Here is a 14,737-nt window from a genome sequence, read left to right as displayed (position 1 = left end):
GTATGAGGAAAATAATGTTCCAGAAATTTGCCTTAATCCATTGCTCCCACCATTCCCAAGGGATTCTTTACTGACTGCCCTTTATTTATGTTCCGTTGTCTACAGTGGGATTCAACTTCCCCACTTAAGATATCAAAAACATAGAAGTCAGAATCTGAGACAGTCTCCTCAGGTTTCCTACATAGTTACTAGAGAAAAATGGGCACTTACAGAGCACTATTCATGCTGTTCTAACATAAATGTCTAAAATAAGTAAAAAAAATTATATCCTAAAAGTACATATTTCTTCCATTGACCATAAGGTAGGCTTAGGATGATTGGCTCAGTTGTAGATGTCTATACAAAAATATCTGAAGTTACGTGTGATGAATTCCTCCCCCAGCTCTAAATTATTACAGTTCACACCATATTCTTTTTAGCCACAGAGCTAAAAGCAAATACTTTAAAAGTGATAAGCAACAAGTAATACATAATATCATGTTACTGTAAAATGAGTTTTAATAAGTGCCACATTAAAATTTTAAAAAGTTAAAGTTATAAAAGAAACTTAGAATATGAACACAATGAGAATTACAGGTTTAATGCAGTCTGACTGGTTTGACAAGAATCAGATTTTTGTTTACTTCCTGTGTGAATATAGTCGCCTTAAGACAAAGAAAGTTTCATGGGTCAATTTTTGGCTGAAGCAAGGTACAAAATGCATATACAGCAAATCTTATCACTGGGTACATGACTATATTAGATGGATAAACTCAGCTGGTTAACTAAAACTGACATATACAACATATGAAAGTCATATGAGTCAACTGACAATTTGTCCTGAATTGGTTTATACCATGCACACTGAAATTTCAGGTCTATATTCTTAAGCATTTGACAGAAATATTAAGGTAAATAATATAGAAAATATATATAAATTACTTATTTCAAATAAATGTAAAAGCTATGAGATACAGGGGGGTGTGCACAACTGTGTTTACATTTATTTTAAAAGATACCCTCTATTAAAATATGCTAAAAGTTATATCCTACTGTGTGTCACAGTTATCCATCCCTCTAAGAAATATGTTTCAATCATACAAGAATACCCTACTCACTTGCCATTTAATGCTGCTACTCCAACAGTGCTTCTGGCAATTGACATACTTGCCACAAATGTCCACTGCTGACTTTGAGGGTCCCACCTCTCAACTGTATTCAGATAACTCCAACCATCATGTCCTCCCACTGCATAAATAGGCCCTTCAAGCACTGTAACTCCTAAAATGGAGGAGAGAGTGAGAGAAGATAAAAGTATGCTTTATCAATAATAAAAAAAAAAAAGTTTTCCAAAACACAGATAACATGAACTTGCATATTCAAAGTGAAAATGGAAATACCAGTTTGAGATTTGATTAATTAAGGATTAACAACCAGAAATAAAATTAATGCCACTCCACATGGCTTTATGAAAACTAGGTCTTGTCAAACAAGCCTAATTTCATTCCTTGAGAAGATTGTTTGCTTCATAGAATAACCTGTCAATGATGTGACAGTCTTAGATTTCTGTATACTGCTTAACTTAGTATCTCCTAACATTCTGATCATGAATTAGCTCTTTAGAATATCAGTAAAGCACATGATAAATAAATGATGGACTGGATACCTGATAGATCTGAAATTATTATCAGCCTAAGGGGGATTTCATTGAATGGAATTGCTTCTACCAGGGTTCCACAGGGAAGGGAAAGCAGTCTGATGTTTTCGGTATTTTTGTCAATTATGTAGAAAAAAATATACAATTTTTCACTAGCGGGAAGCTTGGTGGACTCGCACAGAATCAGAAAACATATTCAAAGGCTCGAGCAAGTAACTTACAGTGAGAAACTTAAGCTGCTTCATCGATTTACCTTATCAAAAAATGAAATAGCAAGAGAAAGGGTACCTTCACAGGAAAATAATGTTGGATATATAAGGATTCTTTTATCTAGTGAAGAAAAGTAAAACAAAATGTAAAGCATGGAAGTTGAAGTAGGAAAAATTTAAATAAGAAACAAATTTTTAACTATGAGGGGTTTTAATCACCCATTCAAAGGAACTGATGAATTCTCTACCTCACAGTATCTTCAGTTAAGCTTAGAAGGCTCTTGAAGATAAGTTATAGCTAAATACCATTTGTTACAATACAGTGAGCTCAGTAATTCCATTCTATGAATCCATGATCCCAAATGAGCATCATTCTGAAAATCTCAGGTTAAATCCAATCCTATTCCTAAATCAGTGTCCTTTTTTTCCACTCCATTTCACATGATTTGAACTCATCAAGAAGTCAGAAAACAGTAGATCATTAAAGTTTCAGAGAATGGGTTTACTTTTTTCTTGCAGAAAAGTCTCTCTTTCATTTAAAACAATGTAAAGTTTCCACTTTCTGTGTGGAACTGTGTTTTGTTCTATTTCAGAAAAGTCATTCATTCAAAGATTAATTTGACATTAAAAACTATATTTATCAATGAGTTTGAACAAGTTTCATCTCAGTGTTCACAGAAAGTGTTCCTGCACTTTGGATGTTGGTTTTGGTTTTGGTTTTTTTTTTTCCTAAACTTAAAAAAGAATTGAAAAACCCTACTAAGCCTTACTGAAATTTTCCTTCTTATAAAGCATGAGCCTCACTTTTTTCTGTAGAACCTTCTGTGAACTCATTTTCCAATTTCTTCTGGTATGAAGAGTCTTGCTTATAAATGCTTTTTATTTAATCATATGTTTCAGCCATAATTTTTCCAGAATATTAAAGTGGATATTAAATTGAACTCTTGATTCCTATAGCTCAATATCTTATCTCAGAACACAACCAGTAGCAAACGTGGGAAGATGTGCCAGTGGTTGCATAGAAAATCAGGAGATAATATGCTGTAGTTGTGGGGACTCCTTGTTTTGTTTTGGTTTGTGTTTTGTTTTTTTACCCTAATATCTAATAGCTATAAATATTCTTAAATCCTGAACAAACAGGCTTACATTGTCAAAAAAGTATTTGCTATAATTTGTTATAACAACACTGTACTCTTTAGCTTTTCATGTTTATACTCTTCACTTAATGCAAAGTTAAATAGAAAATCAAATTCTTGTTGGGATAAAAAATTAATCGTATTCAAAGAAAGTTTAAGTGTGCGAATGTTCCTATACACATGCATGCATATATAATTGCTGTCTAGGTAAACACACAAACCCTCTCTCACCTTCACACATAAGCAGAGTTGTTTTATTATGCAGTGAACTTCACAGTGAAAGTATGATGTATGTCAAAACACATCTCATCAGTTTTGAAATTTCCACCTTTTACTCCCTCAAATAGCTTATTTCCTCTTTCATTAGGACATAAAAAGTTGTCCTCAATTTACTCTTTTTGTCTCATTCACTATTTCATACTTTTTGTCATGTCCTTTCATATTTGATTTTTATTCTTGGGTTTTTTCCCACTGTAAATTAAGCCATCCCAATTATTTCAGTCACTTTTTGTAGAAAATTTGCTTTCCTCTTAATCAAAATACTGTTCTTCCTGCATTTTCATGGATTTTTAGCCTTTTTTTTTTTTTTAATGACAACGAACACTGATAAGCTCCTTGCATTAATGTAATGGATTTTCTCTCCACATTTCCTCTTGTACTCTTTTAACTGGGCTTCATACAGAAAACAGTCTTCACTGACTTCTCTATAATGAGAACTTTACTGGGTTTATACAATGCACGTAGAACCCTGTGAGATGCACAATTCCTTCAGTTTTTTTTCCCCAACGTCTTTTACTTTGCATTTAACACTTGCTGTTGTGTTGTGAATTCAGCTGGCTTTTAAAGTTCATCTGGGTGTTCTCTGATCTTGTCTGACCTTACTGAATAACTTCTACATACTTTGCTATCATGATGTTCAATTCTATTTCCACATAAATTAATCTTACATTGACACAGGGAAATGTTGCAGTTAGAAAACTGCCAAAATAAAAATGTTGTTTTGGTGCGAGATTCATGTCATGCTCCTCTGTCGAAAGGTGTGAATGTAATTACAGCTACACCAATGAAGAAATCTGGAAGTTTATTTTGCTTGGAGAACTTTAAGGGATTCAATACAAGATTGCCTGTTTGAGTTTGCCAGTTTGCATTGCTTATATAATAGGAAAATTTACTGGCAAAGCTATAAGAAAATTATTCTTTCTATACAGGACAAAGACAGAAGGGCTTCTGTACAAACATAATCTTCCATGATGCTGACCATAGCATATACTAACTTGCTATGGGTTTACACATTTAAAGTCTCTTCTATACAGAATACCAAATGCATTGACATCCTTACATTTGTTCCTTAAAAGCTCGTCCAGTTCTGGCCCACTATGTTTTAAAATACTATACAAATACATTCTTCAATATTGAATTTCATTCTGTTTTGGTATAGTTATGGCTGTAAATGTGAGGGCAAATCATCATTTTGGACTGCGTAAATTCAATATATTAATGTTCAAAATCCAGTTTTCTAATAAGTAAATTAAAAAAACCAAACAAGGTGCTGTATTCCATGAAAATAGTATTATGTCTATTTTAAGTATTTTGTCTCCTTTTTTTAAAATTTTGCTTTCATACTTGTAGATATCCAAGAAGCATAAATGCAAAGTGAAACAGACTGAGAAACCCGTAGTCACAGCTGGTAGTGACTTCGTCTAACGGTATACCATGAAAACTAATGGATGCAGATGTTGTACATGTAAAAAATGTAAATAGTATGGAGGAACTTCAGAAAGAATTACAAAAGAACCATTAAAAATCCGGAAAATCTGTTGGAAATTCCATAAGAGATGTAGGGTTTATCAAGATATTTTTTCCAACAGGTAATCCAATCATAGTGTATAAGTACCTGAATAAAGAAAAGATTGTACGATTAAGAATCTGTTAGAGGAATAATAAGATCTAATGACTGGAACTAGTAACCTGTTAAATTAAGCGTAAGAATAATATTCCATATTTTAACCAATGATGGTAAGGATTTATTGGAATTATGAATTTAGGAATGTGCTAATTTCTGTGTTGCTTGAAGTTTTCATATCTATACTGCTACATTTTTAAACAGACATGCTCAAACTCCTTTAGATGGCATGTCCTCAAGGCAGAAATGACAGAGAGAAATTCTGTGTTCCTCTTGCAGAAAGTCAGTCTACATGATCACAGCAGTAACATTAGGCCATAAAATCTATGAGTCTATATAAATTTGCTAAATTTGGGCATGGATATCACAGTCTTTTTGACTTTGGTATAGAGTCTGTCTCTTTCAGTAGTTGTTCTGGATAGAATCTGTCTTCTCTTCCCAAGTTAACAGCTCTGAAGGCTTGGCTAGACAAACCTGTCAAACTGATAATTGCAGGAGGTCTACTGATGACAGGTTGAAATGACAGAAATGTAAGGTTTAGCACATAATTTAACATATTGTGACATAGAGAGTGAGATACTTTATGGGACAGACATCTCTGTGGAAACAACAGCTAGGCCTCTGTAGTGAATCTAATTGCATAATATGTTTTTTCTTTCTTGTCATTTAACAGTAAATCCATTGTTTCTCTTCTACTTTTCATTCCTGCACTATCCTTCCCACTCCAGTTGAGTCTCCTTATCTTCCATCCATTCTTCATCTATTGCTTAACACAGATTGCATAACATAGGTATTATGGTGTAGGGGTGACAGAAAGTCACCTACTGAAAACTCACCACTCTTTTCTGGTATATCAGAGACCTTTTGGTGATTTGGTCTGTCAAATAGCACTGTCAAATAAGAGCAAACTGGTTGAATATTCATTCTTGGTTTCCCAATCATACCTCTTTCCAGAGAGCCATGGCAAACAAATAGTTTCCTCTGCAGAAAAACCTGGATGTTATTTTGAGAATAATTTGCTCCAGAAACAGTTCTCTATTACATATGGATAGGACTATGCCAGATTTGCACTGTCAGTCCTCCAAAGATGATTCTGGTAGTCTCAGCATTCTCACTGCCAATATAACTTTATGTCACTCACCAGAACTTACAGAAGCTATCTTCAATACTACACCATTAAACACTTTTCTACAACTCCGTGACATTTTCCTCACATTATTTCAAGCTCCTTGGGCTGGAAAAAAGCCATTAAAAAGTTCATCCAAAACTGGATGAACTCAATATTAAAATAATAGAATAATATGCAGTTTACTAATACAAAGCACAAGACTAACACAAGATTAATAATGAAATTAATTTGCTGGACTCTGCTCGCAATGGAGAGCCTCACTTACCAGTCTGGGAAGAGTGCTCTTCCTTTTTCTTGCTTCCATAGCTCTGTATTGTTTGAAATTAAAAATATTCAAGGAGTGGGATCTGGCACTCAGTTATCACAACTATCAGTGCCCTATCTACTCTCACTTTTCCTCTATTCCATTTTGTATTAATATGACATATAATAAGAATAGCTCCCACAGAAGGATCTGAGGAGATCTACCCCAGAGCTTCATGGCTACCCTGAAAGGGAGGGGATCACATTTTCAGTGTAGTCCTTTCATAACTAGGTCAATCTTTGGAACCTAGATATCCCACTGTCCAGGTAATGAACCCAATAACTAATATAGGACAATTTAGTGACTCATAGAGGCAGCTCTAATGCTTCAAAAAGAAAATTTTACTTAAATCCCAGACATCTTTATGTGAGTCAAATAAACAAATAAATATGCACCTTGCAATACTGGTCAATCAAGTAAGTACACTTTATTAGAGTTTGCAACGTTCTGGCAGCAGCCAAAATAATGTTTTCAATAATTTTTCCATTAATTTTTAAGATGCTTTTTTGCGAATAGTTCCTTTTGATCACGCAAACTGTGAATAATCACTCTCAAAATATTGCCTTCTCAGGTTCTACACAGTTGCTGAATGTGTACAGATTTTGGTTATTAATGGTATAGGCATATACAGGTATAATTAGAACTTATGAAAGTAGAGTTGAGTGTTCAAGAAAAGCGTTACTTCCCTAATATATGCCTTCATTCCTTTAAAGAACCAATAATTTGCTTTATGAAGCATGTATAAAATACATGGCTTCAACCACAGTAATAATAATTTTATGAAATAACTTGATGATTGTTTTAATCAAATCAAACCGATAAAGGCTGTTACTTCTGTGATGCAATGCCAATAAAAAGCTTTCATTCCCTCTTCACTATTAAACTGATATTCAATATTTGTTAATAACAATACGCAATGATGAATATATAGTTTTAGAGGTGGAAGAAAAAAAAATCACTTCATACGTATTTGAGACATCTATGTCTGTGTGACAGAAAAGGCAGCCAAAGAGAACAAGCCCAAAGCAAAAACCCAAGGCAAATATAAGCAAATTCCCATCAACCAGTGACTTGATTTTATAGTAATGTTGGGGTTTTTTTCTATTCTTTTTCTAGGTATTCATACTATATAGTTTTATTTTATTTTGGGGTTTTTTACAATTATTAAAAATAGTATGAAAACATTAATCACACATGTATTGAAAAGTGGAGACACGGAAGGCTAGTTTTGCAAAATATAAAAATTTGTATTCTTTGTAAGTCATGCTATGAAGCATCGTTAATTTCTTCAGCTACTTTTTACTTATAGGACTATATATTGTCTTATAGGACACAACAGTCTCCTTGACTTTCACCCTTTCTTAATGTGAAGTTGATGATGCTGATTCTGTTTTGCTGATGATTTCTCCTAAAGGGAAGAATGCCCAGAAAGAGACCAGCTATGACATTTATCGTCTTGCCTGGCATGATAGTGATAGGAAGGAGAAATACTGACTGTAAACCCTTAATACATTCAGCTTTCTGGTTAGGAAAGTAAAACATCTCCAGATTAGGCTGTTACATTTTGAAAGACTGGACTAACTAGACCAATTTTCCTTTTTCCTATATGCAGCAGCAGCTTGTTTACTATCAACCACTTTCAGCTTACTTTTCAATACAAATATCATATAGGAATACTAAGAGAATACCAATTTAGTCTTAAAAAGAAAGAGTGTGCTGAAAATGAAAAGACCATTAAAGGCTGCTGAAAGAAATCTGTATTTTCTCTCTAAATCTCTCTGCCTGTTCTGTTACCACCACCATCCTCTCCACTCCTTTTATTTCACCTCTCTTCTATCATCTTTCTCTCATCCGTATCAGCTAAGAGATTTTACACATTTTTTAGATAATGACACATTACTTGACAAGATCCAAAATTCAGTCTGGGAGACTAAAAAATAAACATCTAACCTTTGTTTAAATTGATGAATCAGTTTTGATTTAAAATGATGAAATTAGACCAACAAGCCCCTCAAATTTTACAAAGTCAGCTTCACAGATTTAGTGAGACATATGGTTTTGGTTTTGTGTTTAATACTTTATAGTAAGTATACCAAAATGCAAATTATAAATAAATACATATTAAAAACTGCTAAATGAGATGAGCCTTTTTAATTTCAGTATAGAACTGCTTAAATAAAACCATAACAGCGAAATGAAGCAATGCAGAAATGAAAATCCTCATATTACTGATGACATTCACTTAAGAAAACAAATTGGTTCATTGCATCATCAGCAACTAACTGTAGATTCAATAGTATACTTAGAAATTGAATTGTTATTTAAGCACGACTGATAAGCATAAGTTACAGCCACTAAGGATTTATAAAATGTATTAACCAATTGTCTTCATCAAGCAATGGATGAAGTTATTTAAATACAGTGTTAAAACTGACAAAAAAAATAATAACTTGGCAATGTTCTGTGCATTATTGTCATCTGATCTTGTGTCAGGCTTAAAAGAAAACTGATTGAAACTTGAAAAACAAGGTGTTCAACGGGCTGTAATTCTGTTCCCATTGTCCTATTGTAGTTTCAGACTCCCAGAATCACTTACAGTAGATCTGTCACAGAGTGGTTGAGGATGGCAGGCATCTTTGGAAATTGTCTAACCAACCCCACTGCTCAAAGCCGGGTCACCTGGAGCCAGTTGCCCAGGACCACGTCCAGATGGGTTTTAAATAACTCCTAGAATAGAAACTCCACAGCCTCTCTGGGAAATCTGTGCCAGTGTACCAATCTCACAGTAAAAAAGTTGGGTTTCTTTACATTTAGATGGTATTTCCTGTATTTCAGTCTGTATTTCACTCAATACGAGTGAGAACACCATGGCTCCATTTTCTTTACTCCCTCCCATTAGGTATTTATACACATTGAGCCCCCTGAGACTTCTCTACTCCAGGCTAAACAGTCCCAGCTCTCTCAGACTCTCCTCATGTGTGAGATTCTCCAGTCCCTTAATCTTCTTTGTGGCCCTTCACTGGACTCAATCCAGCAAGTCAATGTCTCTCTTGTACTGGAGAGCCCAGAACTCGACTCGGTACTCCAGGTGTGTCTCACCAGGGCTGAGCAGCGGGGAAGATTGTCTCCCTCATCCTGCTGGCAACACTCTTCCTAATGCAACACAGGATACTGTTGGCCACCTTGCTGCAAGCACACATTACTGGCTCTTGTCCAACCTGTTGTCCACCAGGACCCCCAGGACCTTTTCTACAGACTGCTTTCCTGCTAAACAGCCCCCAGCCTGTACTGGTGCATGGCGCTATTCCTTTCCAATTGCAGGACATGTCATTTGCCTTTGTTGAACCTCATGAGATTTCCACCAGCTCATCTTCCAGCCTGTTGAGGTTTCTCTGATGGCAGCATAAGCATCAATCACTCCTCGCTGTTTTTGTTGAGAGTGCACTCTGTCCCATCATCCAGGTCATTAATGAAATTAATCATTAATGATGAACACACTGGCCCCTGGGAAACATCACTAATGGCTTCCAGCTGGACTTTGTGCTTCTGATTACAACCCTCTGACCCTGGCAGTTCACTTAGTCAGGTTGGTCAGGAATGATTTCTTTTTCATAAATTCATGCTGACTATTCCCAGTCAACTTCTTGTCCTTAATATGGACTGAAACTGGTTCCACTATTATTTGCTCCATCACCTTCTCAGGGATCATGGTGAGGCTGACTGGCCTGTATCCTCCCAGACCCATCTTCTTGCCCTTTTTGAAGATACAAGTGGCATTTTCTTTCTTCCAGTCCTCAGGAACCTCTCCTGATCACCATGACCTTTCAAAGATAATTGAGAGCCTCACAATGACATCAGCCATCTCCCTAAGCACTCGTAGGTGCACGCTGTCAGGTTCCATGGACTTGTACATGTCCAGCTTTGTTAAATGTTCCTTAACTTGATCCTCCCCCACCGAGGGTAAGTCTTCCTTGTTCGAGACTTCCCCCCCTGGTTTCAGGGACCTGGGACTCCTGAAGCCAGTCTTAAAGACTGAGGCAAAGAAGGCATTATACCTCAGCCTTTTTTGTGGTCTTTCTCACCAAGTCCCCTGCCCCAGTCAGCAGCGAGCCCACATTTTCCCTAGTCTTCCTTTTGCTGTTGAAAGACCTGAGGAAGCCTTTCTTGTTGCCCTTCAAGTCACCCATTAGATTCAACTCAAAATGAGCTTTGGTTTTCCTAACCCGAGCCCTACATGCTCAGATAGCGCCTCTGTATTTCTCCTGGGTCACTTGTCCATTTTTCCACCTCTTGCATGCTTCCTCTTTTAGTTTGAGTTTAATCAGGAGCTCTCAATCCATCCGTGCAGGCCTCCTACTGCCTTTGCTTGATCTCCTGCACATCAGGATGGAACTTTTTTGAGCTTAAAGGAGGTGATCCTTGAAAAATCTATCAGCTCTCCTGGGCCCCTCTTTTCTCCAGGGCCATATTCCCTGGAGCCACTATTGCAGAACACACATATACTGTCCTCAGTAGACCTTCTGGCCGGCCTTTGCGGAAGCTGCTGCACAAACTGTTGCATTTGTTGGCTGCCTCTAAAACCTGTGCTCAGACCCAGCTATCTATGAAACCCCACAGTCTGATTCTTGCATTATGTTTTCTAAGAAGCCAAGTTGGAAAAGTTCCAAGCAATGCAGAAGTATTTACTTTCACCATTAGGCAGTGCTTTCACCATGTTTCAAAAAATTATAATGAGTAGTAGTGATAAGGTAATAACCCACCCCCAAACAAATAAATAAATAAATACACCCTTTACATTACAGCAGACTCTGTCATATATGAAGAATTCCAGAGCAGATTCTGTCATATATGAGGAATTCTATATTCAAGCATTACTAGTTCTTATGTTTTGCCCTCAGAGCTCAGATGCCAGAACTCCTATATGATTTTTATATCACACATATGGATTAAAAGGTAGTCCCAAAGGTGTTGCTTTTAGCTTCCCCATCACACAGAACAGAGTGCAGTACATCCCACCTCTGTATCAAAACCTGTACTGAAGTTACTGAACAGTCCATTATAACCGCGAATGGCAATACCACAGTCGAAATCTTAAGGGATACATTCTACCAAGATCACAAAGTGAAATATTTTCCAGTAAAATGGGTGAAACAAGACTATTCTCTTTTCTGAATATTCCAGGTCATTTGTTTTAATAGAAAAAAAATTAAATTCATTTTAAGTAGTCTGTGTTGATATGTCAGAGTTCCGATCCTATTAGGACACTGTAGAATTCCTCCTCCTTAAAGAGCAAAGGTACTGAACTCTATATACATTTTATTTTTTCTAAATGGTGCAGCCAATTTCTGCATGGTATCTTGAGATAAGATTTTTCATCTTTCTGTAGTCAAGATACCGAACAGTGTGTTAGAAGATCAGAGTTCATCTTGACTTCATGAAACAGGTTTTCATGTTTACTATGTGTCTTACACTAAAGTGACATCAGAGTACACAATTTTGTTGTTTTCTGTGTTCTATGCCCACTAGATAATAAACATCCATCTAGATTTACACTGAGAATGTAGATAATATTTTTATTAAAATATATTACGTTGAATGGGCTTTTCCTGTTCCTGAATGAGAAAATAACAATTTCCAGCTGACACTTGAAGTCTTACTGCCATTAAGCAAAATGCGCATAAAAATAGTATTATCATCTCTTTCAGGACTTTTTGCTAAGAGAAGAGAAAGGACACGAGGCCCTCACAGATTTTCTTCCTGCATCTCACCTTCAACAATTTGACAAAATCAGTTTAAGGCACAAAAAAAGAAGAGATCCTCTTGGACTTAACGTCTGCTCTGTTATTGTTTGCTGAGAAAAGCAATCACACATCCAGAAAGGGAATTGTTTATTGTAAGAGAATTACATTTAAAGTAACCAAGGTTATTATTTATCTGAATAAATAAACTGGAAATTGGTGGAATCAGATCTTACATTTCTTTAATTTGTAGAAAATAATAATTCTGGCATTGAAGTACGAATTTATCCTATCCATCTTTTGATGAATTACGTTCATTTTCATGACATTCTGAACAGTTTGGCTTTGTTAGTTCACATACAGTTACTGGACAGCTGAGACTAGAAAACCAACTATAAGGATTTCTTTTAGGAAAGGAAACAACTTTTTTTCTTAGGAGGAGATACGTTTTCAGTAATATATCGAGCAGTCAGGTGCAGTAAGTACAGGAGACAGAAATCTTAATATTTCCCTGAAAATGATGAAAAACTTAATAACTCAATGTTTGTTATTTATTCAGTCATACAGAAGTCAGTACCTATTAAACTTTATTTCCTGTAATAAAGATGCTTTTTGGGGAATATGTGTAGTCCTGATTAAAAAGTGTCTTAGCTAAATTGTGTCTCAACATATTGCTGTTCATCAGTACAATCTGAAACTAGCAGATTCCTGAACTAAAAAAAAAATTGAAAATACTAAAATAAATTTTGCAGTCAAATTGTACATACAGACAAAAAAAAAAAAAAGAAAAAAGTACAAGAAAGAAGGATAATAAGTTGCAATACTATGTTAGTTACCGTATACTGGGAAGAACAATTTTTTCTACCTGGAAAATAATTCTTCTAAGCATTTAGACTTAGAGATTTATGAAAGCAAACAGTGTTATTTTTTAGCTAAATGAGATCTAAAAATGAGTATTGTCCAGTGTGCAATGGCAGGCATTTTCCTTTTGATTGCCTTCATAAAGCTATGTAGCAAAAACCTATTATGTCTAATTAGGTGCTGAGATCTGTACAGTTTCAATTATTTATACTTGGAGATTGGAATGGGATTTTTAAATTGCTTTTCTGTGATGTTACAGAATAATGGAACACTGCCTATCATATTTCTAACTCTGCCTTTCCTTATCTGCATGATAGACCTAATTTCACACAGTGAAATTTTAAAAAGTTTCAGTTTTTATAAAATAACAGGAAATATAGTTTCACACTGACACTTTTGGATACGAAACGACAAAGAAAAAAATATCTATGGTGTTAGCTTTACCGTAGTCTCTGCATTTTGATATTTGTAGAGACACAGAATTTTGACTGGGAAGGATAAACTTGTATCCAACAACTACTTTTTTAAATAAGGAAATTACCTTTTAAGAAGAGGGAATATATATGCTGTATCATGACATTGAAGGTGAGGAGACAAATAAATCGGTGACTTTTTATCCAAGTATTAAACTTGATTAAGTAACACCCAGACTTTACTCCACCATTTTAAGCTCTACATTTATTTAGTCTCCAGGTAGCTGTAAATTTCTAACAATCTCCTTTCTCATCCACATCCACAGGATCATACTTTGACAATTCTGTATTAATTGTAACTAATATTGCTGCTTTTCCTTACTCTGTTCTTGCCCTCTTTAAGTCTTAAACCACTTTTCTTCCATACTACTGGTGTCAACATAAAGAAAAGTAATGATGGTAATGTCCAATTTGTTTTAAATTATGCATCAATTAATTAAACCTGGTATTTAATTTTCACAACCATAATCTTAACTGGGTGTGAAATACAAGTATAGTTCTTTGGATGCTGCATATTGGACTGCCATAAGCCAAGCTGGGAATTTAGTATGTGATAAATTGGAGAATTAGACCTGACCTACCTTCCTTAGTGAATATTCAGTGACACACTGTTGAAAATACCTCTTCCTATGTTTATTCACAGGCAGGTATCAAGGCTGATTAAGAGAATTATAAAAAAAACCCTGCCCTCTTGGGCCAGAAGATATTATACTGACATGTTAATATAATGCAAATTTATAGAAGTAAAGATCTGCCTGCCGCCTCTTTATTTACATTCAGTTTTGTAGATGAGACACCAGATTCTCAACTCTGCCACACTATTATCCTGAGAACCTGACTCAGAAATTATTATAAGTGTTGCCATTATGATTTGTAGCTCTTTAGTGAATTGGGTCATGATCTACTACTTACTAAGGGTGCAAAGTACAATGACAAGGTACTTAATAATTCAGAAAAAAATATCCCTGTAATGTTCCCGATGATTAGGAGAAAAATCCAAAGCAAAAATCTAATATACATGCAAATCAATATTGCAGAGAAAACACTTTAAAAGGCTCAGGTCTTCTGTCAACAAACAGTGAAAGCTAGAATGACATATTTCCCCTGAGATTTCAACATTAAAAAATAACAATAATTTAACTACATAGAGGTACATAGTACTAGTCAATATTGCATAAAAGAAAGATTCTCAAACTAATCTCTAAACAGCTGCTTCTGAAAGGGTAAACAACACAGCTATGTCAGAGCATTGCTGTGTTCTGGTAAGCTAGCATGCTGAAGAACTATTCCACTCTACTTAATGCTTAGGTGGTTATAGGTTTGGGGGTTTTGTTTGGTGTTTTTGGGT

At 35.3% G+C, this 14,737-nt stretch overlaps 1 protein-coding gene across 1 annotated transcript in view; it reads right to left on the bottom strand.

Annotated features, from left to right (window-relative positions):
* KLHL1 (kelch like family member 1) overlaps window positions 1-14,737 on the bottom strand; it is a 266,155-nt gene that overhangs the window by 20,754 nt on the left and 230,664 nt on the right. The window contains exon 8 of the mRNA XM_076363042.1: window positions 1,098-1,260. Coding sequence (XP_076219157.1) covers window positions 1,098-1,260 — 163 coding nt within the window. The remainder of the gene's footprint in view (window positions 1-1,097; window positions 1,261-14,737) is intronic.

The sequence above is a fragment of the Aptenodytes patagonicus genome, chromosome 1, assembly GCF_965638725.1.
Source record: "Aptenodytes patagonicus chromosome 1, bAptPat1.pri.cur, whole genome shotgun sequence".
Classification (NCBI taxonomy): domain Eukaryota; kingdom Metazoa; phylum Chordata; class Aves; order Sphenisciformes; family Spheniscidae; genus Aptenodytes; species Aptenodytes patagonicus.
This window is presented reverse-complemented; position numbering and strand designations above follow the sequence as displayed.